Source organism: Mirounga leonina, unplaced genomic scaffold, assembly GCF_011800145.1.
Source record: "Mirounga leonina isolate KUSES-001 unplaced genomic scaffold, KU_Mleo_1.0 Mir_125, whole genome shotgun sequence".
Lineage (NCBI taxonomy): Eukaryota > Metazoa > Chordata > Mammalia > Carnivora > Phocidae > Mirounga > Mirounga leonina.
Window position 1 is genome coordinate 57,523,691 of NW_023270305.1, and position 27,149 is coordinate 57,550,839.

Sequence of the window (27,149 nt, forward strand, 5' to 3'; positions counted from 1 at the left end):
ACAGTCTTCCCAGAAAAATGTGACTTATCCGTGTATGGTAGTATATTTCTTTTGCGGTGCCCGGGTGGCTCAGTTGGTTAAGTGTCTGACTCTTGATCTCAGCTCAGGTGTTGATCTCAGGGTTATGAGTTCAAACTCCGTGTTAGGCTCTACTCTGTGCTTGGAGCCTACTTATTAAAAAAAAAAAAAAAAAAAAAAGGTAGTATATTTCTTTTTTTTCCTTCCAAGATTTAAATTTCAGATAGTTAACATATAGTGAAATATTAGTTTCAGGTGTAGGATTTAGTGATTCATCACTTACATACAACACCCAGTGCTCATCACAAGTGCCCTCCTTAATACCCATCACACATATCACCCATCCCTCCATCCACCTCCCCTCCAGTAACCCTCAGTTTGTTCTGTATAATTAAGAGTACCTTTCTGGTTTGCCTCCTTTTTTTACCCCCTGTGTCCGTCTGTTAATGTTTCTTAAATTCCACATATGAGTAAAATCATATGGTATTTGTCTTTCTCTGACTGACTTATTTCACTTAGCATAATACTGTCTTGGTCCATCCTCGTTGTTGCAAAAGGCAAGATTTCATTCTTTTTATGGCTGAATAGTATTTCATGTATACATACATAGCACAACTTCCTTATTCATCATTTGATGGACATTTGGGCTCTTTCCATAATTTGGCTATTGTGGATAATGCTGCTATAAACATTAGGGTGCATGTATCCCTTCGAATCAGTATTTTTGTATCCTTTGGGTAAATACCTAGTAATACAATTGCTGGATTATAGGGTAGTTCTATAACTTTTTGAGGAACCTCCATACTATTTTCCAGAGTGGCTGCACCAGTTTGCATTCCCATCAACAGTGTAAGAGGGTTTCCCTTTCTCCGCATCCTTGCCAACATCTGTTGTTTCCTGAGTTGTTAATTTTAGCCATTCTGACAGGTGTGAGATAGTATCTCATTGTAGTTTTGATTTGTATTTCCCTGATGATGAGTGATGTTGAGCATCTTTTTATGTGTCTGTTAGACATTTGTATGTCTAGGAGTATATTTCTTTTACAAATTTACATCTGTGGAATCATGCTATACAATATTCTTATTTGCATGTTTCAATTATGTTATCTTAGAGATCTCTCTATTTCAGGCAGTTATAGATCATATCATTTTTTTTAATAACCACATATTATTCTGTAGTGTGGATATTACCATAATTTATTTAAATAAATCCCAATCGATGAACATTTAGGTTATTATCAGATTTTGCTGCAGTGAAAATCCATGTATAATATGTTCATGAGGTAATAAATTTCTGATGGCAGAATTGATAGGCCAAAGTGTGTATATATATGTGTGTGTGTGTGTGTACGTGTGTAATTTTAACTGGTATCATTATGTTAGCCTTTGAAGATCACATCAGTTTTCAGTTCCACTAATAGATTACCTATTTTTTTAGGTAAACACTTGGTGTTATCAGCCTTTTAATTTTTGTTAAAGCAATAAAGTATTTTAATTTTTATGTTTTAAATTATTAATAAGCGAGCTATTTTACATCTTCTTCTCTATTTATCAGCCGTGTATGAATACCTATTTTTAATTATTCAGTGATTTACATATGTATATTTATATATATGCGCACATAGATACAAATCTCCATCACTTGGATTAGTAATTGTATTTCAGAAAATTTGGCTGACATGTAAAAGTTCTATAAAGTAAATCTCTTTTTGCATTGACTTCCTTTATGAATTTCTATTGGAAAAAAGTTACTTGGTTCTCATTTTTTAGCCATTTTATTTTAGATAATGGTTTGTAAAGATGGCTAGTCTTATATTAGACTGATAATTTTGGTGCATTTGCCAGTATAGTTACTGACCTCCTAACTTTTCCATTGTAGATCTTTTCCTGCTGTGAGATACCCTTTCTACTCTCTTATTCTTTATAGGGATACCCAGACTTGTCATTAGAGCTTTGTACATTTTGGTTTCTTAAGAGCTGAACTACAGTAGCACTTAATGTCTGAAGTGAAAAATGGTTCACTTTTTGGTGTATCAAGATGGTATATAAAAATATCAGTGTTCCATATTATTTTTCCAGTGTAAATTTTTTCATCCTTTTTATTTGAATAAATGAACACAAGAGAACTAAAATATCAAAACCCATCTTAAAGCATTTTGCTTCCTAACCTTTGATTTTGTGATAAAATATATGGGTTTAATCATTACTTGCCTTTATGGGCGCCTGGGTGGCTCAGATGGTTAAGCATCTGCCTTCGGCTCAGGTCATGATCCCAGGGTCCTGGGATCGAGTCCCGCATCGGGCTCCCTGCTAGGCGGGGAGCCTGCTTCTCCCTCTGCCTCTGCCTCTCTCTCTCTGTCTCTCTGACTCTCATGAATAAATAAATAAAACATTAAAAAAAAAATCATTACTTGCCTTTTATACAGTGACCATGTAGTATATGTAACTTTGAAAGACTATAAAATGAATGATTCCTTTGTCCCCTATGTAGATATGATAAAGGTGATATGTTGTGATTCAGTTGTAACTTTTTCTGCATATTGCAATTACATGCAACAAATTCTGGACTTTTTGTATATAACATTTTATTTCAGTTTTCTAGAGGTTCTTTGTTTATACTTTTTTATGCTAATTTTTTATGAAATGTTATTTAGAAGTAATCCTGAGAATATAATATCCATGACAAACATTTTAATATCTGTCAAATTAATAATGATCTGTGATTTGTGTAGTAATTCACTGTTTATAAAATTGAAATATGGTCAAATGTACTAGAAGAATTGAAAATTGTATGTTTTGTTTGGATTTGTTCCAGAAGTCCTATAGATAAAATAGAGTTCTAGTGAGTATTTTATACCATGGGGGGAAAAAAAAATCACTAAAGAAAATATGTAACATCTGTTAGGTCAATTATGGACTAAATTTTTTAAACACATGGTTAAAATTGTTCCTGCTTCTCTTCCAAATTTGTTTATTAAAATATTTAGTTTTGCTGCTACCCCTGGGACCAGCACTCACCTATATATATATATATATATTTGCCTTTGGGCAGTTAGAAAATGTGCACTTCATTAGCTAGACACAGTCCCACATACTTTTGAACAGCACGAAAACCATATAACTAACAACCCCATTCTAGTTTCTTGTGTTAATATATTGAGAATGGAATATTTTGTTTTTTGGAAATTATAAAGCAGACAGTATAGAGACACACTAGTAAGGTTTTAGTATTAGCGCTTGCTTTCTCTTAGATTACATCTCTTTTTACAATTTGGGATAGAGGGGAACTGTTTAAGTCTTTTAAGATTGTTGGTTTTTTTTTTTTTATTTTTATGGTAATAGTTGTTACAAAATTCTAATATCTGTTAAGCGGAAATATGTTTGTTACTTTTTAAAATATGTGTTTTCTTTATTAAGAATGCTACCCTGCAAGCAGAGAAACAAGCACTGAAAACTCAACTGAAACAATTGGAGACACAGAACAGTAATTTGCAGGCTCAGATTCTTGCACTTCAGAGGCAGACAGTTTCATTACAGGAGCAGAATACTACTCTTCAAACCCAGAATGCAAAGCTTCAGGTTGTAATGTAATATTTTGGGATATGCAACCAAATTTTTGAATTATGCTTTTAAAATAAGGGTAACTAGACATGGTAACATTGTTTCTTAGTGAGTGAATTTAATGGAAGATAAAATATATCTACTTAGTGCTATGCCAGGCTTTCAGATATCAGCATTTTTTTTATCAGAGCCTCTAAATATCAACTAATAAATTCACTCAATGATGTAAATAACATAAAGCTAACTTTATCTTTGTTTAAACTATTTATGGGAGTGCCCAGGGCTGTGGTCGAGCCAGGGCAGCTGCAGCAGCACTGGCAGTAACGCCCAGCGTAAGAAAAAAACAAACAAAATGAAATACTTACTTACTTAAAATATAATTTTATCTTTATTTATATTTACTTTGTGGCCTTTCACCTCTTTCAGCAAGTTGATTGTGATTAATCGAGCAGAAACCCTTGCTTTAGAGTCTGATTGCAACATACTATTGCTTATTTCATTTTTACAGCATGAAACTTTTATCTTCAGACTTTTCCTTAGATCCATCTTGCACTTAATGCTGCAGTGTCTTTTCACATAGAATGATCAGATTGGGGAAAGTACAACGCTTTGAGACCTCTTAAAGAGCCAAAGGAAAAAACTCCATCTCTGAATATAAAAGTTCTTTCTATAACTCTTTTCCAAATGGTAAAACATATGTAATGTAGACCTTGAGAAAATTTCCAGTTGAATTTTCACAAGTAATTTTTCAGTTCTGTCACCTCTTAAGTTTTAGAAAGTGATAAATAAGCATTTTAAATTCTGTACTTTTTCATGAGTGGAATACAAATTGTTTCTAATCACCTTCATTTAAAATAATTCAACCCAAAACATATATATGATATGTATCTCATAATAATATTAAATTAAATAACAATATTAAATTAATATAAATTTAATATTGATATTAAACTAAGTAATATAAATGAATAATATTAAATTGTAGCCTTCTTTCGGGACACTAAAAACCAAATTATCTCAGTATAATATGACTGTATCTTCTGTGATTTATGTAGAGCTTCCTAAAGTTAATGTTATCTTTTATATTTTTTATGTTGCCATTAGAATTTTATTTTTGAATAATTTTTAACATGGGAGAATTATTCTATCTGTAATAAACACATACCACATATTTGCATCTCCTAGAAGAACAAGATAACTATTTTTCTTCTGTCTCATAACAATATACTTTCTTACAGGTTGAAAATTCTACCCTTAATTCCCAAAGTACTTCACTTATGAACCAGAATGCACAACTCCTAATCCAGCAGTCTTCCTTAGAAAATGAAAATGAAGCTGTAATCAAAGAGCGAGAAGACCTGAAATCTCTCTATGATTCTTTGATCAAAGATCATGAAAAGCTGGAACTTCTTCATGAACGTCAGGCTTCAGAGTATGAGTCTCTCATCGCTAAACATGGAACTCTAAAGTCTGCCCACAAAAATCTTGAGGTGGAACATAAAGACCTTGAAGATCGGTAATTTACTATCTTCTCTTGTGTTGTTAATTTAAAACCAGTTTTCTTTAGATAATATAATAAATTTTATGTTAAACAGATCTAAGATAATTTATATAGGAAATTTATCATGTTTATGTGATACTTACTAATAAGTCTTGTTTTCTTCATTTCTAAAGTATTTCTTTTTTCTAAGGGCATATTATAAAACAAATAACCTAATATTTTTTCCAGTTACAATCAGTTACTAAAACGGAAAGGACAATTGGAAGATTTGGAAAAAACACTGAAATTAGAACAGGAAAAAATGCTGCTTGAAAACAAAAACCATGAGACTATAGCTGCAGAATACAAGAAACTTTGTGGTGAAAATGATAGGTAATAAATATTTATATATTTTAGTTTTGTATTATTCATTACATCCAAAGTGTATACTGCCCCTTTGCCATACCATCTGTAACTTAGACTTTTTTAAAAAGACCCCAGAGCAATAAGTAAATTACCCAACAAAATCATGCAGCTAGTTATAAAATGGCTTGAAAACCTAGATCCCTTGTTTCCACTTATTGTTTCTCTCTTGATTTATTCAACTAAGTTTTTAAGCCATTTGATAATGAAATTTCTGTACCTTGATAGCATTTATATGCTTTATTGTGATGGAATGTAATGAAGTCTGATTCTTTATGTCTGTCTGTCTTTGCTAGTCTGGTATCTCAGTTCTTATCTTTCAAAGTTTTTACAAGTGAGCAGCTTCCAATTTCCTAGCTGACTAATTTGTACTCTTATTTTTAACTGTCTTAGTTATTAATGGTCTCATATTGCCACGAGGCAGTTATTTTTAAATTTGTAACCCTAGGAAGATCAAAACTTACCAACCCATAATCAGTCTCTTCATAAGGGTCCATATCAGAAGGTTTTTAGAAACCTTTGAAAAGTATAAGCATCCTGAACATTTGTATTACACTTACACTTAACCATAGCTGAAGAGCTGAAAGGCAGCACACAGAATTCAAATGGGGGTCATTCATTGACTATTTGTCCTATTATGAATTTAATATAATCCATTTTTAGAATTGTATTTCTTTCCCTTAACAACAACAAAAAAATCCTATGCTTCTAGAACTATTTTCATTTCCATGCTCAGTAGTTTTTAATTTAGTAATTGTTATAACTAGAAATAGTGTATTGGGGATTTGAACTTTCAATAAGCTCTACACCAAGCTAGAATCAAGAAGGACGTATCTTTACGGTATGTGCAGTAGAAGACCAAGTTGTGACAAGTTATAGAATACAAGGATGGGGCATTTTTATTACACACATAACATTGGGGAAGGCATTTACTATCGAAGTCCCATTTTGAACCTAACCTTTTTTCATTGTTGGGATTCACAACAAACTGGGACAGTTTGTGAGCTTGGGTAGGCCTTCTAGGAATCTAATTGTATTCATTACTGAGGAGCCTTCTGAGAAAGAACTCAGCCTACATGATAAGAAATTGAGCATGATGATCTTGAACCAGGAGATTCTGCAGGCTTGGAAGGGAAGGGGTGGTTCTGAGTATTTTCTGTCTCTCAAAGGTATTCTATCCCAGCTTTTATGCACTCATGTCTATATTGTTAAGGCAAGAAACGGCTTTAAGTAAAATCTGAAAGAGCTCTTTCACCAAAAAAAAAAAGTATTTATAAAGACTTGTCTCAAGAACAATAGTTTGTTTACCCATTCCTCTAAATAACCTAAGTTTTAATCTTTGATAATGCCAAACCAAGAAATTGTTTCTTAGATGGACTAGTTTGTCTTGGCCTCTTTAGAATTGTGTTCACTGAATTACATTTTGGTGTTCATGTTCTCAACTTTGAGGGACAGTATAAAAAACTCTCTTAAAGAGCTCATTTTAGTATTGGCCTTAGAGATGATGTTGAGGACGTTGTATATGGTATGTCTTCATATCTTGCCCCCATGAAGCATCAATAGGTGAATCTTTGATCTCCATAGGTATTGATATATACTGTGTAGCGGTCTGTGTGTCTCAGTGAGGTCTAACCAGCTGTTATAACTTATGGCATACATTCATTCATGGATTCAACCTCTTTATGGAACATTTTCTGTATGTTTCTGGTCTTGCCATTTTATTTTTTACTAAGCCTTGATTTTTTAAACATATTATTTTGTTATTTATTTTATAAATTCTTGTAAGCTGACTCCACTTCTTGGATATTGAGTTGAAGTAAATTATTAGATGTTCTGAACAAGTACCATCCTGTTCTTAATCCCTTTAGATAAGGTCGTTAAACTAGAGCCAAGCACAGCAGGCCAAATCCAAGCTGCATCCTGTTTTTGTTTTTTGTTTTTGTTTTTTCAAATTTAAAAACAGATTTTATTATATAGCTCTTCTACCTGTTTTTTATTTTTACTTTTTTAAGTCTTTATTTTAATTCCAGTTAGTTAACATATAGTGTTACATTAGGTCAGTAGGACAGTATAGTAATTTAACAGTTCATCCTGTTTTGGTTCAGCTCCCAAACTAAAAACAATTTTTGCATTGTAAAAGGTTGGGGGGTACATTGAAGGAAAAATAGCTTTATGAGCCACATGTAATGTACAACATGCTAGAAGATTCAAGGGGAGAGTAGTCTGAATTTTTTTAATCTAGTTTTATAGAATAGAAACTAATTTTTGATGAGTTTGTCACTGGCTAAAGAGTCTTTTATATTCTCTAAGTATGTCTGAGATCCACAGCATTTTCACATTGTATAAATTACAATGAAAGCTATTAAGGGAATCTAATTCTGTTTCTATCATGATTTCTAATTATAGGTTGAATCATACATATAATCAGCTTGTAAAAGAAACTGAAGTTTTACAAACTGACCACAAAAACTTGAAAAGTCTTCTAAATAATTCCAAATTGGAACAAACAAGATTAGAAGCTGAATTTTCAAAGCTAAAGGAACAATACCAACAGTTGGACATCACATCCACCAAGCTAAATAACCAGTGTGAGGTGAGCTTTGACAAGTTTCTTCTTTTAGGAATCAAGACATGCCTAAAAAATAAACAATCATATTAAAACGAGAATAGCGGTATGTATTTGTTTGGGTATTTCTAAAAGAATTGCTCAGGGGTAATTGAAATTCCAAGTAATTCATAAGAACTTATTTTATTATGATTTTCAACATTGTTTACTATTAGTTTAAACTTAAGTGTCCACATACTTTGAAAATGTAAAACTGTGCCCTTGTTTAATGAAAAAATGTTTACTTAGCACCTGGCATGTACTAGTAAACCAAAAAGGTAAAATCTCTCCCTTTGTGGAGCTTATATTCTGGTGGAAGGAAATAGACAATAAACACAACAAGTAAGTGAAATATATAGTATTTCAGTGTTTTGTAACATGGCTGTATTGCACTTTACCCCAACCCTTGGTGTAAAACAACCATTTATTAGGCTCCCAGATCTGTGGATCAGAATTGGACAGGGACAGTGGGGCAGGTTTGTTTCTGTTCCACTAGCAACTGGGCCCCCAGCCTGAAGACTGAAAGGCTACATGCATGTTTGGTGGTTGATGCTGGCTACCAGCTGGAGGCATCAGTTTTCTCTCCACCTGATGTCTCCCCCAGGGCTGGTTTTGGCCTTTCTCACAACATGGTGATAACCAGACAGAAGCCATGTCTACTTTAAGGATCAAACCTCAGAAGTCATGCAACATCATTTCCCCTGCATTCTATTCGAGGCAGTCAAAGTCACATTCAGGCTCAAGGGAAAGAGAAAATAGATTCAGTCTTTTGGTGGAGAATGGCAAGATTTTTAAAAGAGCGTGTGGACTGGAAATAGTACTCTATTTTGAAAATTGGTCCGCAACATATGGTATATTACAAGGTAGATAAGTTATGTGCAAGTAAAAGTGAAGTAGGGCAGAGGGGGATAAGGAGGACTTCCATGATGGATAAAGGAATATAGATCGAAATTTTAATAGGCATCCTTGAACAAAGATAACTTTATTCTGAGTAAAACAGGGGAGCCATTTCAGTGTTTTGAACAGAAATGATGTTGGCCTTATGTGTACAGTTGGGTTAACATAATTCCATGCCGCTCTTTGTGATGGTTTGATAAAACAATGAGTTTTAAAGTATAAAAGGATGCCAAAAGCCTTAGAAAATCCTTAAATTTCATTGGTTGGCCCCAAAATCATTGAAGTTTGAATACAGCTTAACACCTGAATTTCATGGCACTTTTAAGAAACAAGCACTTAAGCTAACCTTTAAAGGGAAATAGGAATAGATTATCAGAAAAGTAATACTTAAAAGCATTTTGTCTGTTTAATGATAAACCAATAGAAAGAAAAAGTAGTTTAAAATCATATACATTTTAATTACCCATCAAGGCTTAGAAAGTGTAGAACATTCATTATGCCTATGATTTATAAAAGTCTAAATAAAATATAATTGGGGCGCCTGGGTGGCTCAGTTGGTTAAGCGACTGTCTTCGGCTCAGGTCATGATCCTGGAGTCCCGGGATCGAGTCCCATGTCGGGCTCCTTGCTCAGCAGGGGGTCTGCTTCTCCCTCTGACCCTCCCCCCTCTCGTGTGCTCTCTCTCTCTCATTCTCTCTCTCTCAAATAAATAAATAAAATCTTTTAAAAAAATAAAATAAAATATAATTGGAGTCATGGACTTACAAAAGGAAGAAGAGGACAAATCATCTCCCCAAGAAACAATAAAATTGGGCAAAATTATTAAAAACAACTATTGTAGTACTCTGGAACTGAAGGAAAGGTGTACAACAAATTGAGAAGCATTTATTGAAGAAAAGCTACTCGACATTGTGTAGGAACTGTGGTTGTCTGAGGCATTTTATCTTGTGATTTCTCCCATTCTCCAGTTCCAATACCTGGTAGTTCAGGTGAGGGGCATACTGTGAAAATCAGCAACTTTGCTACCAGAGCAGACTGACTTGATTTGAGCAGAGTACAAAAAAGTCCCCATACCCAGGAGAGTTGTCACAGGTGAACTCTCAGATGCTCTGAAGTTGGAATATTGGTTGGGGCAAATTAGTCAAAAATTTAACTGGGAGATCCAGGAATGAGACATCTAGCTATAGTGAGTCTTGACAAGGTCCTGCCTGACACTGGTGGCCTGGAAAGCTGTTCTGGAGAGACCAGAAAGGCGCTAGCTACCTACTTATCTCTGACTGGTAGTCCCAACTCAAGTCAAATGTTAACCCTTGGCTAGGGGCTAAGTCATATAATAACATGATTTAGAGGGAGTGGGAAAATGAGTCCAGAGTGTAAGAGGCCAGGATAGCAGTTAATCTTTGTGGGAAGGGATGGTGCTTAGAAGAGAGCACAAGGTGTTTCTGGAATGTAGTTAATGAGCTGTTTCTTGATCAGAGTGCTGGTTTCATACGTGTTCACTTTGCACTAATTCATTGAGCTGTAGCTACCTAAAATTTGTTCTCTTTTCTATATGTATGTTTTATTAATTGTCTTTTGACATAGTAATTAATGCTGTATAACAACACGGAACCTTTGGTAATAGACAGTAAACATTTATTTTTGCTTATGAATCTATGGATTGCCTAAGCAGATGTGCTGATGGCATGTATTAATGTGACCAAGCTCATTTGATCCTCGTAGGGCTTGTCCTACATCTGCAGTCAACTGGCACATATTCCGAGGGCTGGCTGGCCTAGGGTGGCCCCAGATAGCATAACTCCTCTGTGCCATGTGGTCTCTCATCCTCCAGCAGGATTACAAGTGGAAGCACATAAGGCTTCTTGAGGCCTAGGCTTGGAACTTCCATCACTTCCATTTCTTCTCGTGGCCAAGGGCATTCCAAAATCAAAAAGAGGGAAAATAAATTCTACTTCTTGATGGTAAGAGCAAGAAGTCACAGCACAAGAGGGTATAGATACAGGGAAGAGGAAAAACTGTGTTCAGTTTTGCAATGAATCTACCATATGTTGTGTTTCAATTTAACAATATATAGATAAAACAAATACAGCACAGTAGTGATGGTGGTTAGATCTAAATGGCTATTTATGGATATTCATAGTATTATACTGTCTGCTTTTCTGTATCTTAAGAGTTTACAAAATGTCTGTTTCTTTTTCTTTTTTCTTTTGCAGAAGGGCTTGTTGGCGCTTTTTTTTTTTTTTTTTTTTTTTTTTTAAGTACAGCTCTCTGGGCTGTTCTCCACACTGGTTGAATTTGAATGCTAGGACCCAGAAATCCACATTTTTTTAAGAGATAGATTTATTTTTTTATTTGAGAGAGCGTGTGTGCACACAGGTGCAAGCAGGGGGGAGGAGCGGGGGGAAGGGAGGGGGAGGAGGAAAGAATCTCAAGGAGACTCCAAGCTGATCATGGAGCCCTAGGTGGGGCTGGATCTCATAACCCTGACATCTTGACCTGAGCCGAAACCAAAAGTTGGAAGCTCAACCGACTGAGCCACCCAGGTGCCCCTGGAAATCTACATTTTTTAATAGTCTCTACGAGTGATGCTGAATTTTGAAAATCACTACTTTGGGATTTCTGACTTCTACTGGAATCTCCGGCCTAACTAAGGCATATTTCTAGTTTCTTCTAACTACAAAGAAGCAGCCCAATGCTGCTGGCAACCCAAATACCAGTAGTATCAGCTAGTAATACCAACCATTGACAAGATTACCTGAGTCCCTTTGACCAAGCCATAAAAACTATGTACAAACGTGTAAGGTTCCTAAAAAACAGTGGTTGAGGAAAGAATGAGGTACCTACTATGTGTTAAAGGCATGACACAAGATACTTTACATATATTATTTAATCCTTACAATAGTCAAGGGTGTGAGTTATTCTCATTTTATAGATGAGCTCATTGAAGCCAGTTAATTTACTTGTCCAGTTTTTCATAGTTCCTTAAATAGAAGGCCAGGTAGCATTCGGACTATAAGTTAAATAAGAAAGCAAGTGTTTTTGAAACTAGATGATTTATTATATGTTTAACCCAGTGTTTGTAAGAATTTTTAAAAATGTGTACAGCACATAACTCAGCATTTTAGTTCTCATTATAACTAAAATAATCATTCATGTTCTGATCAAAGTGCAACCACCTAATTGCCCAAGTAGCAGAAGACCTAAGTCTTTTTCTTTTTTAAGATTGATTGATTGACTGATTGATTTTAGAGAGTGTGTGGGAGTGGGAGGAGGATCAGAGGGAGAGGGAGAGAGAGAATCTCAAGCAGACTCCCTGCAAAGCGTGGAGCCTGACACAGGCTCGATTTCCTGACCCTGAAATCATGACCTGAGCCAAAACTAAGAGTCGGACACTCAATCAACTGAGCTACCCAGGAACCCCAAGACTTTATATTTTTCAGATGTTTTGGTTGATTTATGTTAAATGTAAATGTTGATTTTTTTAAAAATGTTTGTGTTTAAACAGTTGCTAAGCCAACTTAAAGGAAATTTAGAAGAAGAAAATCGACATCTACTAGATCAAATTCAGACATTAATGCTACAGAACAGAACACTATTGGAGCAGAATATGGAAAGCAAGGATCTCTTTCATGTTGAACAAAGACAGTACATGTAGGTACCAAATAATGTTGAAATAATACTCATGATTTTATCATTGCCAACTGGTGACAGAGAAAACTCACTGCTTATTTTTTTTTAATTTTCAACATTATTATTTCTCCATACATTTTTTTGAATGCTTATGTTCTAGGCACTATGCTAGTAACCAGAAGTACTAACATGAAAACACACAGATTCTGCTCTTAAGGAACTAGTAACATAAAGCAAGAAATACAAATAATTGCTACAATGGAAGTATGTGTAGGAGGCCATAGAAATACAGCAAATACAGTGGAAGGAGTATCTTAGTCTGGCAGGGGCAAGGTGGGCTTTCCAAAGATGGTTGCTCAAGCTGAGACTTAAAGACTCATGGGAGTTTGCCTGAGGAGACATATCAGGCCAAGGGAGCACAAATGCAATAACATGAAGGTGTGATGAAGGTGTGTTATGGTAGGGTATAGGACCTAAAAATTAATAGTTCTTGCTGGAGCACAATTGAGGAAGAAGGAGCAATAGAGAAGTGGCTAAAAACTTAGGATCCACAAAGGTTTTTCTATGCCATACAAAGGAGTTGCTGAAAACTTTGAGCAGGGGAATAAAATGATCAGATTTGTGTTTTTTTAAAAAGGCACTGATGGCATTTTAGAGTATGGATTGGGAGGTCCTGAGAATAGAGACAAGGAATAAGTTTTAGAAAGACTGTTGTAATAATCTAGTGAATCATAATTCATAAGCGGCGGTAGTTGAGATGAAATACCAGATGTAAGAGATAGAATTGACAAGGTTTAATATTGGTAAGTTATATTTCCATTAGTAGTAGAGGAATCTGGTAAAATCAGGGATTTGGGCCTGAGAAACTCAGTGAATAGTCCTTGTATTGCACCAAGATTCACCTTTACTAAATTCTTCACTTCCCCTATTCCCTAAATGAGAAACACCATAGTATAATAGAAATAGCACAGATGTTGAAATTAGGCAGTTCCTAATTCAAATGCCAGTTCTCCCAGTCACTAGCTATGTGACCATAGGTGAATTACTCTGGTTCTTTGATCATTGTGTCTTTTTCTCTAAAATAGAGATATAACATCTACTTCCAAGATTATCTTAAGAAATAAATGAAATAATATATCTATGCCTTTTAGGCATGTTATATATGATGGTGAGCTAGGGCACATATGAAACCAGGATATATCATACATTTTTCGAAGCATCAGTTTTCTTATAAAATTTGGGGCAGGGAACATGATTTTTATATTAACAGGTATAGTATGGAGCAAAAAGCAGAGTTTGCATGAGCTTTTAAGATAAATGCAAAACTTCAGAGAAATTTCACATTTGTGGCTGGCCACTTTGGACTACACTTTCAACCCTTTCAGGAGCATGTATTCCTTTATTCTCTGCCTTAAAAGGTGTTTCTGCTTAAGCAGTAAGTATATGTAAAGCTCTTGACATTTAAGTTTTCTGTCCTTCAAGCAAAGGCATTATCCAAAGCTTTATCTTTGGATATCTTTAGAATATCTTAATATTCTGGCCCTTGGTAAATAATCCATTTCCAAAGTTTCAGTAATTGTATCTGTATAGTTGACTTAGAAATATTAATATCTATTTTGACTTTTTGAATTTAAATTAAAAAATCCAACTTACAAGTCAGACAGTTCTAGTTGAGTGCCTCTGTCACATGGTCCTAGCAGGAGTGACAGTGAACAGGTAATACTGAGAATTTGGAGATTGCTGATGATATTTCAAAAGGTCAAAAGAGAAAACATTTGGGAGGTATAGACCATCTGCCATTGTGCTGTGGTGTAACTCTTGGCAACCTGTGTTCACAAAGCATCTTCTTCAAAAAAATCTCTCAAAATCCATTTGTTCTGGTTCCCACTTCCCTAATTCAGCCTAACCACTCAACTAGACTACCTCATTAGCCTCCTGGATGCTTTCTTTACTACCATCCTTTCTGATAGATACTATTTCATTATGGAGTTAAGGTACCTACAGCAAAGATTTCATAATGTCACTTTCTAATGAAACCTTCAAGCTTCTGATTTCCTATTGAGCAAAATCTAAACCTGAAAATCCCTCCCTGCTTCCCACCAACTATAAACTGCTTAATTTAGCATTCTTATCTTTTCAGTCTATCTAATATGGCCATTTTCACCATGAGGCTTTCTTCGGTCATCCAAGATAGAAATATTTTCCTCTTTATAAGTTTCTCTTGTACTTAATACAGTGCTTTTATTTTGGCACCACTCCTGCCTTGGATTGTAATCGTCATTTATGTATATTTGTTCTCTCTCCTATTGTGTTATAAGCAGAGTTGGGCTACTGTTGTCTTTATATACTCTTTGTGTCTTCCTCATTTAAAATGATCACTAAATATTTGTTGAGTAAACAACATCACAGTTTGGCATCACATTTTTTTTGGATCATTTACTTTATGATCTTTGATGTTTCCCTATGTAATATATACCATCAAGGAGATAAATGAGACTAAGATGTGGTGAAACTAGTGTATTCATGTATTGCTGGTGGCAGGAAATAGTTCTCTAAAGGTAAATTAAGCCTAAATAATAATGCCATAAAGGAAAAAAGTCTGTTTGCATGAAGATGTGGTTGCAAGATTATTTATTATATCCACCACTATAAGCAGACTATTGAAAATTTTAGTTTTTTACTCACATAAATTATATTAAATCACCTTTCATTCCAAAAACAATGTGAGATACTAAAAGATCCAAGAATAGAATAGTCACTGTTAATGTCCCTTAACAGCTATTAAAAGATGTTGACAGAATTCCTTTGTCATGATGAGAATATAATATGGAAAATTTTCTTCAAACAAATAAATTGTATTAAAGAATTGAATTTTAAATTCTATATCCTTTTATTAAGTAAGTTTGTAAATATGAAGAAAAGGAGAAACTTGGAAAAATATCCCATTGTTAATACCTAATACTGAGTTGTCAACTCTAATATCTATATTTGTTTATGTTTTGGACAGAAGTTAGATTGTAGTCACAAAATAATTTAATATTCATAACTGTACAAAATATACATGTCCTAAATTTTTATTTTTGTAGTGATAAGTTAAATGAATTAAGACGACAAAAGGAGAAATTAGAAGAGAAGATAATGGATCAGTACAAATTTTATGACCCATCTCCTCCTAGAAGGTACTGTTAACCAAATTTTATTCATTTTTATTTTGGAAAAAAAAAGAAAGTTAAGACTTTTAATTTTGTGAAGGATTTACATGTTGAATTTTAGACTGATAAGAGTTTTTTTAAATTATTCTATTAGGAGAGGCAACTGGATTACTCTAAAAATGAGAAAATTGATTAAGTCTAAGAAAGATATTAATCGGGAACGTCAGAAATCTCTAACATTAACACCTACCCGCTCAGACTCCAGTGAAGGATTTCTTCAGCTCCCCCATCAAGATAGTCAAGATAGTTCTTCAGTAGGTTCAAACTCTTTAGAAGATGGCCAAACTTTGGGGACCAAGAAAAGCAGCAGTGAGTGCTTAAACTCTTTAAACATTTGTGATCTCTAGTATTGATTTAGAATCCTTTCAAAAGATTTCTTTTAACTTATAACTTCAGCAGTCCTTTGGGGTAATAGTCTGATGAATGCATTTCTTTTTAACTCTATCTGATTATAAAATTCATTGTGTACTGCAGTACTGCATAACCACATGATTTTCTGTATTATGTGTTTAGAAGAATACCAAACACAGAGATACCATCATTTAGCCAGGGAGGAAAAACACTGTCCAAAGAGCATTGAGATAAGAGCCAGAGTATCCCTGCCACTTGCTAGTTGTATTAATACGGGTACACCTTTCTTTCACCTTTGTGTCATACTGCACAGGGTGATTATGAAGAGTAGGTGAGAAATGTTTATGTGCTCATCTTGATAATTTTTTGTAACTAAATAGAATAATAAGGCATTTTTATAATGGGGTTTTATTCATATACTTTGGTGTCAAATTGGAGCAAAGTTACATTGGTGAGAAGCAAAGAAAAATAGATGTGAATTCGAAGAGAATGTTATTCAATGATTTAGAAGTAACTGAAGGTTGTAAAAATTGTTGAGGGATTGCTTGGTAAAGGATCGATTAAAATTGATATAAGCTTGTTTATAAAATTGTGATTTAATTTTTTAAATTACAAATATAGCAGTATCACATCATAACATGCCCTATACAACTCATAATATTTTTATTTCATTACTAGTGTGCTTAACTAAACAAGAGCAAAGTAAAAGCCTAAAGAAGTATATTTTAAGAGAAAGAGAAAAGAATGCAGTGCTAGGCCCTTTGAAGATGTCCCACAAGTTGACTGCTAACAATATTCTTATAGAATATGTAAACAAGATACTTTGAATCCACTCATACTATCACCAGAGTCACTAAATTAAAAAATATGTATTTGTGTGTGTGTGTGTGTATATATATATATGTATATCTATATGAAATAGTTCTATATAATTTCACTGCTATTCTTTTGAAATAAATAGGCAAAAACAGCTACTACTTCCCCCAGGGATAGACTCTCCTTCTGGCAACTCTCAAAACACTCAAAAAACTATAGTGTTTTGGCCTCAGGGGAATTATCTCTGAAAAGACAGTATTTTAGGGTGTAGATGAGGCATTCATTATAGCTTATATTTCAGAATACAACTATAGCACCCTAAAAACTAGAATCCATAAGTATTCATGCATACATACATACTTGTGTATGTGTATTAGTCTCAAGAAAGTGTTTAAATTCTGTATCCCCGCACAAGATTACCATTACCTGGGTTTTTTGCTATCTAGTCTTATCAGTCAAATCTACATGAAATTTCTGAGTATTCTTGTAGAGAAATCATCAGGTTTATCTTAAAAAGATGCCAGATAATTCAATTTTATGTTACCTTTAGAGGTAAAATATCTGACATCATATTAAATGAGAAATGGTAATAGGTCTACTTAGTTTTTTTCCAATTAAAGGAAGATATTTCATAAGGGATTGATTTCTTTCTTCTTTTTTCTTTTTTCTTTTTTTTTAAGTAAGCTCTACACCCAGCATGGGGCTTGAACTCACAACTCTGAGATCAAGAGTCGCATGCTCTACCGACTGGGCCAGTCAGGCCCCCTAAAGAAAGATTTCAATTCAGATATGATAAAGTAACACAAGAAAGGCACAACAGTCTTTGTTGAGGTCAACTTGTCTGTTTTTAATATAAAGCTAACATTCTTTCACACTCCCGGCTGGAACATCCAGAATAAGGATCAGAAGGCAGTAATATTCTCCTTTCCTGTAGTTCTTCAGTTTTAGAATTTTTTAAATAAACAAAAACCCAGCAATGCTAATGTTCCCTGAATTTCAGTATGTTGGAAAAAGAATATTGTGTATCTACAAACTAGTTGACATAGAAGGATCACATTCCACCACTGGCAAATTTAATCCTTTTATCCTGTCTGTCAGTAAAGCAGTCTTTGGAAAACAGTTGAAACAGAAGTATCTAAACAAGACAACATGTGCATGCTGCAACCACTCAGCTTTGTTTTAGCCAAATGTCCATTTTCACATTGCTTTCAGTTCATTTCTTTTTAATCATTAAAAACAGCTGTGTTTACCAAGCCAGAAAAGAAATAGGTCAAATTAAAAGCCTAAATGAATCATGACTGTACCTAATAGCAGTCAAATAAGTTAAAAAGCTGTATGTCCATTGCATTCTTCTTAATGGAGAAAAACTTTGATTATTTACAAGATGATGGCAAACTTTAAGAAGGAGTATCGTCATTAAGGCTATATACAATATGCTGTTAAGTCTTTATTCACATCATCTCCCTAACTCCTAAATTGCAGTTCCAAAAAGGTATAACAGTTTTCTGTATTTGAATCTTATTAAAATATAACTCAAGAATGTTAGTGACTCTAGTGAGCATTTTAATTTTTATGCTAATGACACTTACTATAATTCTAAGTCTAATTTTCATTTACAGAATTTTTCTGCACAGTGCTACCTTTGTTTTTCTTAATAAACTCACCCAAAAAGCCCTTCAAAATACCTAAAAATGTTATAAATATGTATTTCTCTGTTGTTTTTGCTTACATTAGGGTGCCTCTTATCTTTTAGCCTGAATAGAGCTTAGTGCTAGCTTTTCTCTTTTCCCTATCCAACCTTTTGCAAAATGAAATTAATGTAATTGCTCATGTCATTTTTTGAAAGACTTTGCTCAGAAGAATAAATATTTTCATGGTGCTGTTAAATAATGCACCAGAATTCAAATTAACCCCCCAAAATAATTCCCTATTTCCTTTGTTAAAGTTTAAGAAAATAATGAAAGTTTTTAAAAAGTTTCTTTAGATTGTTTTAAACATTCCCTGGGCACCCACGTTTTTGTTGATATATATTACTAGAATACTCCTGTAAAATGTTCATTTTCCTAAGTAACTTTTTTCCAAGATGAAGTCTTTTTATTTAAAAGGTTAAAATAGAGGATTGAAAAGCCTTGTACATTTTCATCATGGATGCTGTGGCCCACTAATAGCCCTAATTTTAAAGGTATACCTTTATAACTTAACTAGGAAAATCGTTCCTTCAGTAAGTACTTTAATCAGTTCCTGTATTTGTAGGACTTTAGCCAATCCAAGCTTTCAAAGTATATGTTCCTCATCATTGTCTTCAGTGCTTTCCAAGTATTTTAAAGTGTCAAAGTACATATTTCATATTTCATTATCACTCAGCAGCATGAGAATAATAGCTTTAGTATAGCATACATAGCTGAAACTCAGACATTCATTTCTGTCCTTAATTTCAACATTTAACTCCCATCTGTTCTTCTCCCTTTTTTCTTTCATTTTTCTGTTTCTGTTTTTCCTCATGCTCTGACATTAAAGTGGTTGCACTGAAAAGACTGCCCTTTTTGAGGAACAGACCGAAGGATAAAGACAAAATGAAGGCCTGCTACCGTCGTTCCATGTGTAAGACTTTATGACAGTTCAGCTTCTTTCAAATGACTACACTGGCTTCCATTACTAATTTTTCACTAACCTTTCTCTGGACTGTGCCAATCTTCTTATTTTGCAAAGTGCAGTCTTCCTCTAATTCAAGGAGCTGGAAGAATTTTTTTTTCAAAACTGGCACTGAAGTCGCATTATATGTTCACTGATACATATACATGCATATATGTTTAGTCATATGTGTAATATACTTATAAATTTCCAGTGCCTTCTAAAAGTTGGCAGAAAAAAAAACCTAATTTTCTATGCCATAGAGAATTTTTTCCCAAATAAATTTACTTAAAATATAACAAAACCTTTAGCATTAGGAATTTATTTTCTTAATGAACTAAATTAAACAAACAAATAAATAAAATGGCCTGTAACCCTTGAAAATGTTTGTCATTCTTTATATATTAATACTCTTTTTTTTAAGTGGTATGGGTAATTACATAATCAAATTAAATGTCACTTTGGATATCATCTCTTTCAGGTTTTTATTGAATGGTATACTTATTTGATACATAAAATGAATGATTTCTTCAGTAACCTGCTCTGACCAAGGACTCTTTGTCATTTTCAATAATGATGCTGTATAAGAACTGCTCTCCATCTTACCTTTATTCATTCCATTTCTGTCATCACAAAACCACATTATGAAGGCTTCTAATTATATTGCACATCACTGCGCAAAAGCATGGCAGTTGTACAGAGTAAAATTCCTTTTCCTATCTTTAAAGGGGGTGGAGGTGGGATAAAAATATTTACTGAAATTTATCAGCCTTTGGCCTACTCATTTCATTCAGCTGAATGCATGTCATAATTCTAATGACCTTGTGGTTATAGTCTTTGATGTTCATTTGCATTAATCCATAAACAAAAACCAGATCATTTATAATACAAGATAGAAATAAGAGCAGATACATTAACCATGCTGATTCATTTGCTTTCATTTGCATCCCAGCCATGAATGACCTGGTGCAGTCCATGGTCCTAGCAGGAGGACAGTGGACAGGTAGTACTGAGAATTTGGAGGTTCCTGATGATATTTCAACGGGTAAAAGGAGAAAAGAATTGGGAGCTATGGCCTTCTCTACTACAGCCATCAACTTTTCAACTGTCAACTCTTCTACAGGCTTCAGATCCAAGCAGTTGGTTAATAATAAAGGTATAGGCTGTCTGCTCTTTGCACTGTGGTGTAACTGTTGACAACAGGAATTTTAATTTGACTTTTCCATGTGTATTTTTTGACAGCAACAACCTGAAATAAATTACTAAAACAGTCTGGATTCGATTTAAGAGAATTTTCAAATCATTTCAGAAATTTAAAACATCATACAAATAATTAAAATCTTTCCTAGGCCTTTCATAATAAACAGCTGATGAACTAACAAGAAAAGGAAAAGTAAGCCAAGTAAAGAGTGAGAAAGGGAAAAAGTGATGATAGAAGCTTAAAAAAAAAAAAAAACTAAAAACAATATAACTTCAACCAGAGAGAACCATGTAGAACAACCCTGGCTCTTGCTTTGCTTTGCAGGGTCCTTGGGGAGATTGTTCCACTGCTTCTGGTGTTAAGCGAGTCAACTCTCATCACAGCTATTCTGTTTCTTATTCCTAGTTCGAGTTTCTGGTTAAGTCTATTCTGTTTCTTATTCCTAGTTCCAGTTTCTGGTTAAGTCTATTCTGTTTCTTATTCCTAGTTCCAGTTTCTGGTTAAGTCTATTCTGTTTCTTATTCCTAGTTCCAGTTTCTGGTTAAGTCTATGAAATATGTTAAATCAAGATGTGTTACATGTGATTGAAAAAGAATATCCATATCTGCATAAATGAAATTTTAAAATGGGTTTTTTTTTTGTTTAAAAATATTTTTATATCCATTTTGCTATTTTATGTAGATACTACATCCTTTGAAGACATAAGTCCACAAGGTATTAGTGATGATTCTAGTACGGGATCAAGAGTTCATGGTAAGATATGAACTTTATTTAGAGAGTACATATTCCATACAGAATGGGAATGCTGAGGCTCTGGCATTGATTTGGTGAATGTGGCATTGCCAGCAAGCATGTTTTCTCTAACCTGCATCTCATAACTACTTCTGCCATTTCTTCAAACCTAATACTCCCTTTTGCCCCTTTTAAGGTTATTGCTTCATCCTAAGTAGTCTCTCTCTTGGTCAAGGTCATTTATAAAGTATGCCTGCACAATGCTCAAAGGTAATTTTGTTGCCATTTTGGTATAAGGTTAAAGTTATGAGAAACATATTTTACCATTGGTTTAAAAAATATTTAGTTCGATAAAGGATGAACTCTGAGAAACACATTTTCTGCAGTGGTGAGCATTTTAGATTTTTAAGTTTCTGGAGAGATCTGCAAAACCGTATCTTGCCAAACTAAAATATTAATAATAAATGGATAGTATGTTGAGGGAATTTCATACATAAGCAGGATTTTAAGAAACAGGGTAGGGTCATGTTAACTGCAATTGTTTCCCTTGTACGGTTAGGAATGCAGGACATTAACTGTGCAGATGCTCATGTTCCTCCTGTTTGTGGCATCTGCAGTGTGCAGGGTTCCTTGTCTGATCTGTTGTAAGTGACCTAATCACTAGCACTTTTTTTTCTTTTTCTTTTTGGCATGTCACTCGACTCAGCCAAAACAGTTCTGGTATCCATCTAGAAATCATTTCCAAATCTAAATATGCACTTTATTTCCTTTTCTTTGGATCTCAATTAGTGTTTCAGAAGTGTCTTATTCTAAAGTGTCTAACTGAACTATCAGGAAATGCTTTTGCTCTCTAATCTGTAAGATTCAACTCTGGGCATGCTCAGTCTGTGAAAGTATGCATGATCATTTCCTCAAAGCATTCTGTGCTCAGAATGTAAAAGTTCAATGTCATTAGCTAGAAGTTTTATCACACTGTCTCCTGATTTTTTCATTTAGCTTCAAGACCAGCCAGCCTTGATAGTGGCAGAACATCCACTAGCAATAGTAATAATAATGCTTCACTCCATGAAGTCAAAGGTATGCTGTAGGTAAATTTATTAATATTGTCCATCCATTTCCAGATTTTATAATCAGAAGATTGATGAAGTTTCTGGGGTAAAGTATAAAATCCAAATCATCTATGTTTGGAACATAGTTCCTTGGAACATTTTATACTTCTTACATTGTAATACAGTGTATACAATGTGTATAAATGTAAAAACAGGAGCAGTTACTTTGGTTGCCATTTTTCATCTTCACAGATAAAATATTTTTATGTAATTTTTAACTTCAAAAATATCTGTAGGTCCTTATTTTTCTTACGTTTTGTCTTTGTCATGAAAATGGGTTGTCCTTAATTTTCTCATGAGGCATGTGCATTGAACTCCCATTACAGAAGTGTTTTAGAAATACTTTTAGCTTAAGTTATTGACGAAATAAGGGGAAATAATTTTTTAAATTTACAAGACAGTTATGTTTGTGTATAACAGACAAATGGATGCACACAGCTTATATAAAGAATTACTTCAGCATTTTTTCTTAATTTTTTAATATGCATTCTAAGGTAAGGTTTTTATGTAAATGTCTAGAGGCCTTGACTAGTACTTTTTCCCTTAAAGGTTTACTGCCTACTCGGATTCTGGAATTGTTTAATAGATTATAAAAGTTGGTGAAAATAGTTATTCTCTCAAGTCCAGAATTGTCAAATTATAAAATTTGTTCTGTTGCTTTTTGTATTATAAAATCATTTTGTCTCAATTGTAATTTTGTCATTAATGCTATGACTCTGTTGCAGTGGTATGAAAAATCTGATCTCAAGAAGGGATTATTTTTTTATTTTTATAATCATGTTCTTATATCCAGTAGAAAAGTTTAGTCTGAAAATATGAAGTATTTCTTTCCTGATTTGAAAATTTAAGAAAATCTTTTTATAAAATGTTATATAACTTGAGCCAGATTCTTCATGACCCACTTTACTCTCTCTGATTAGGAAACCGTGGAAAGTTGTATTTTCCATCTTGATACTATCTCTATACAGTTTGGTATCAATTGGAATCCACATAAGGAATAGCATTAAACATTAGGGAGCTTTTATCCAGAACTAGTAATGTGCATTCTGTACAGTTGCTCAAACTCAGTTGAGTCTTTTAAGGCTATATATGGGGCGCCTGGGTGGCTCAGTCGTTGGGCGTCTGCCTTCGGCTCAGGTCATGATCCCAGGGTCCTGGGATCGAGCCCCGCATCGGGCTCCCTGCTCCGCGGGGAGCCTGCCTCTACCTCTCCCACTCTCCCTGCTTGTGTTCCCTCTCTCCCTGTCTCTCTCTGTCAAATAAATAAATAAAATCTTTAAAAAAAAATTAATGCTATATAGCCACATGCCAACAGTGGAAAGCAGGAACAATCAGATGACGCAGACATTAAAGAAGAAAATATACAACATACTTGATTTTGTATTTTTACTAGAACTTGCTAAGTATGTCATATCTCCATTGATTTTCCTTTATATGCCTGCTATTTAAATTTTAAGAAAATTTCTTTAAGTTTATTCACTCAGGATGAACAGAGAAACCTTCAAGTAAGGAATAAGATTTCATAGAGAGGCAAAGAATTAGAATTTTTAACTTCTGAATTTGTATTCTGGTTTTAACATTCTGAAATAATTTAAAATTCATATAATCATATTTTGTTCTAAATTGTGAGGTGTTTTACAGTTACTTGAACCTGAATTTTAAAAGATGTATCATTTACTTATTTGTAGTTTGGCTCTGAGTGTAGTGGAGAAAGCAAGTATTTGCCCTTGTAGAACTCAAAATATTTTTGTCAAAATGAGACTAGGATAGACAATGTTAGACTGATGAAAGATGAACACAGTTTACTAAGCATTTCTAAATAAAGCTTGAAAGTTAGTTTAGCTATTCATAAGAATCCAGTCAACAAATGTTATTACTTAGTTTTAGTCTCATTTCTGTTACCGAACTCTTAACACACCATTTACTCCAAAAGCAGGTGCAGTTAATATCCAAAGCAGGCCACAGAGCCACAGCAGTGGAGAATTTAGCCTGCTTCATGATCATGAGACTTGGTCCAGCAGTGGTAGCAGTCCAATTCAGTATTTGAAAAGACAGACCAGATCAAGTCCAATGCTCCAGCACAAAATGCCTGATTCGTTAGAGAGTCGAGCACATCACAAGATCAAAACTGGTTCCCCTGGAAGTGAAGTTGTTACTCTACAACAGTTTTTGGAAGAAAGCAACAAGCTTACCTCAATACAGGTTAGTTTTACCTGGTAGGACCTTAATTTAGATCGACACTGCAAGTTAAATTTCTGTGACTGAACTATAGAGCTTCTTTTTAAGTTAAGGGGTGCTTAGCAGTTTTATATCATACAATCTAATATATCAGGAAAGTAAAAGCTTGGCTGCATTCACTAATCTGTTGTGGTATCTTTTTTAACAGATAAAGTCCTCAAGTCAAGAGAATCTTTTAGATGAAGTAATGAAAAGTTTGTCTGTTTCTTCTGACTTTCTGGGAAAAAACAAACCAGTTAGCTGTGGTCTGGCCAGGTCAGTAAGTGGAAAAACCCCAGGAGACTTCTACGATAGACGGACAAGTAAGCCTGAACAATTTGTGAGACCCAGTCCTCGAAAGACTGAAGATGCCTACTTCATTAGCTCTCCAGGAAAACCTACACTAGGCGCTCAAAGAAAGATAAAATTAGTAAAAGAAACTTCTCTGTCACGACAATCAAAAGATAGTAATCCTTACGCCACTTTACCTCGTGCAAGCAGTGTGATCTCTACTGCCGAAGGAACTACTCGAAGGACAAGCATCCATGATTTTTTGACCAAGGACAGTAGACTACCTATGTCAGTTGATTCACCACCAGCTACTGCTGATAGCAGCATCACTGCAACATCTAGTGAGTACCTTTTACACCAGTGGTCCTCTTATACACTTCACAGTCCAACCCATGCTGTAGGATCTCATGCGCAAAATGATTTAGCTACACATAAATCCAAGTCTCTGTATGCCCAGGCTAGAAAGTCAAGAACAGAAAAGTCACATTTTCTAAACCAAACTTTTGCCATTATTAATATGTCTAATGATGCATTTGGAATATCAGCTGAAGATAGTGGAGAGTCATTTACTGTGGCTCATCCATCTCAGCCATTTTTATCCCTGAATACAAAACTAGTTAGTAACATAAGTGGGTTACCTCCCAGGCCAATCACAAGAGTAACTGACCAGGCTTCTGCCTCTTTAGATAAAGCTGCAAAGAAAGATAACGAACAGTTTTCTGATAATCAGAACCCTAGTAACAGTAACCCACAGTCTTCTGCAGATAGCAATAATCTTATCACTCCTGCATGCTTCCATCCTGATGACACAGAAGCTGCATTGTTGGTTTCTGAGGATAATCAGACTGTTTGGTATGAATATGGTTGTGTTTGATCAAAACTGCACAATATAATACTGATGTTACTTGATATGCACTGTGCTTCTCTAATCTGATTTGAAAAGCTGCTGTTGAAAAGTATAGTTTGGCTAGGCTTATATTTTTATTTTTAAATTGTGGCATAGTATTCACTTGTACATGATGGCATGTGTATAAATATGAATGTGTAACCATACCAAAGCCTGCATGAAATATTAATTGCATTGTACATTTTCTGCATGACTTTAAAAACCTTAACAATACATGCTCCTCTTTCACATTTCTTGTCACCTGATATAAGATTGTTACTTTGATACCTGGAAGCATATTAAAATAGTTGCATGCTGTAATTACCAAGAAGGCATTACCAAGTCATATTTACTTTGTTGCTCCCAAAAAAGAATGCTCATTTTCTCCCTCCCTCCTTTTTTGCTCCCCTTCCCTCCCTCTCCTTGTCCTTCACTCTTCACTCCTTTCCTCCCCCAGAATGTGCACTTCCTGTTGTACATGTACAGTGTTAAGGAAACTTTGTAAAAAGATGTCATTTTCTTTTGCCATTTAACTATGTCTTCTGTCCTGTTTTATTTTCAAGGAAATAGTAACTCCATTAACACTTCCTGTAGCAAATATTAACTATTGCCCATATTTATAAAACTGTTCAGATTTAAAACATTGTTAATACTCATAAATTTATAATAACTCATAATTCTTTAAAAACCCCACCAGATTTACGTTACTAGGAGCATTTGTATTAATTCTGTTTCTTCGCTTTTCTTCATCTGATAAATGTAAGAACTCAAGGACCATCTTTCCTTTAAGATGACTTTTTTACTTGGAATCAGTTAATACATTAGTTTTGCCAGTTCTTTTTTTATATAGAGTCAAAGAGTAACAAATCAAATCATACTCAATGTGTTGGAAATTTGCATTTTTCTGTTCAAAAGTAGTAAGTTTACAAAGTAGTGAAGACTGTTGCTTCTATAATCTATTTATTAAATTTTATGTGTTTGTCCTTAAAACAGCTTTTTAAATGAGTATACTGTGCTAAAATAAAATTAACATTAGAATTTAAATGAACAAGTGTGTTTTTAGTGGAACAAATTTTAGGACTACAAATTA

General features: G+C 34.2%; 1 protein-coding gene across 3 annotated transcripts in view; it reads left to right on the forward strand.

The window, feature by feature from the left end:
* The window catches only part of CCDC88A (coiled-coil domain containing 88A), a 122,154-nt gene that overhangs the window by 89,382 nt on the left and 5,623 nt on the right, over positions 1–27,149 (forward strand). For 2 of the 3 annotated variants that reach the window (XM_035001528.1, XM_035001529.1), the window contains exons 19-31: positions 3,435–3,596; positions 4,817–5,094; positions 5,308–5,451; positions 7,888–8,074; positions 12,489–12,634; positions 15,700–15,792; positions 15,920–16,134; positions 19,510–19,593; positions 20,576–20,779; positions 21,506–21,577; positions 22,553–22,633; positions 24,599–24,867; positions 25,052–25,514. In XM_035001528.1, the coding sequence (XP_034857419.1) occupies positions 3,435–3,596; positions 4,817–5,094; positions 5,308–5,451; positions 7,888–8,074; positions 12,489–12,634; positions 15,700–15,792; positions 15,920–16,134; positions 19,510–19,593; positions 20,576–20,779; positions 21,506–21,577; positions 22,553–22,633; positions 24,599–24,867; positions 25,052–25,514 (2,398 nt within the window). The remainder of the gene's footprint in view (positions 1–3,434; positions 3,597–4,816; positions 5,095–5,307; positions 5,452–7,887; positions 8,075–12,488; positions 12,635–15,699; positions 15,793–15,919; positions 16,135–19,509; positions 19,594–20,575; positions 20,780–21,505; positions 21,578–22,552; positions 22,634–24,598; positions 24,868–25,051; positions 25,515–27,149) is intronic. The other variant, XM_035001530.1, reaches the window with a different exon arrangement.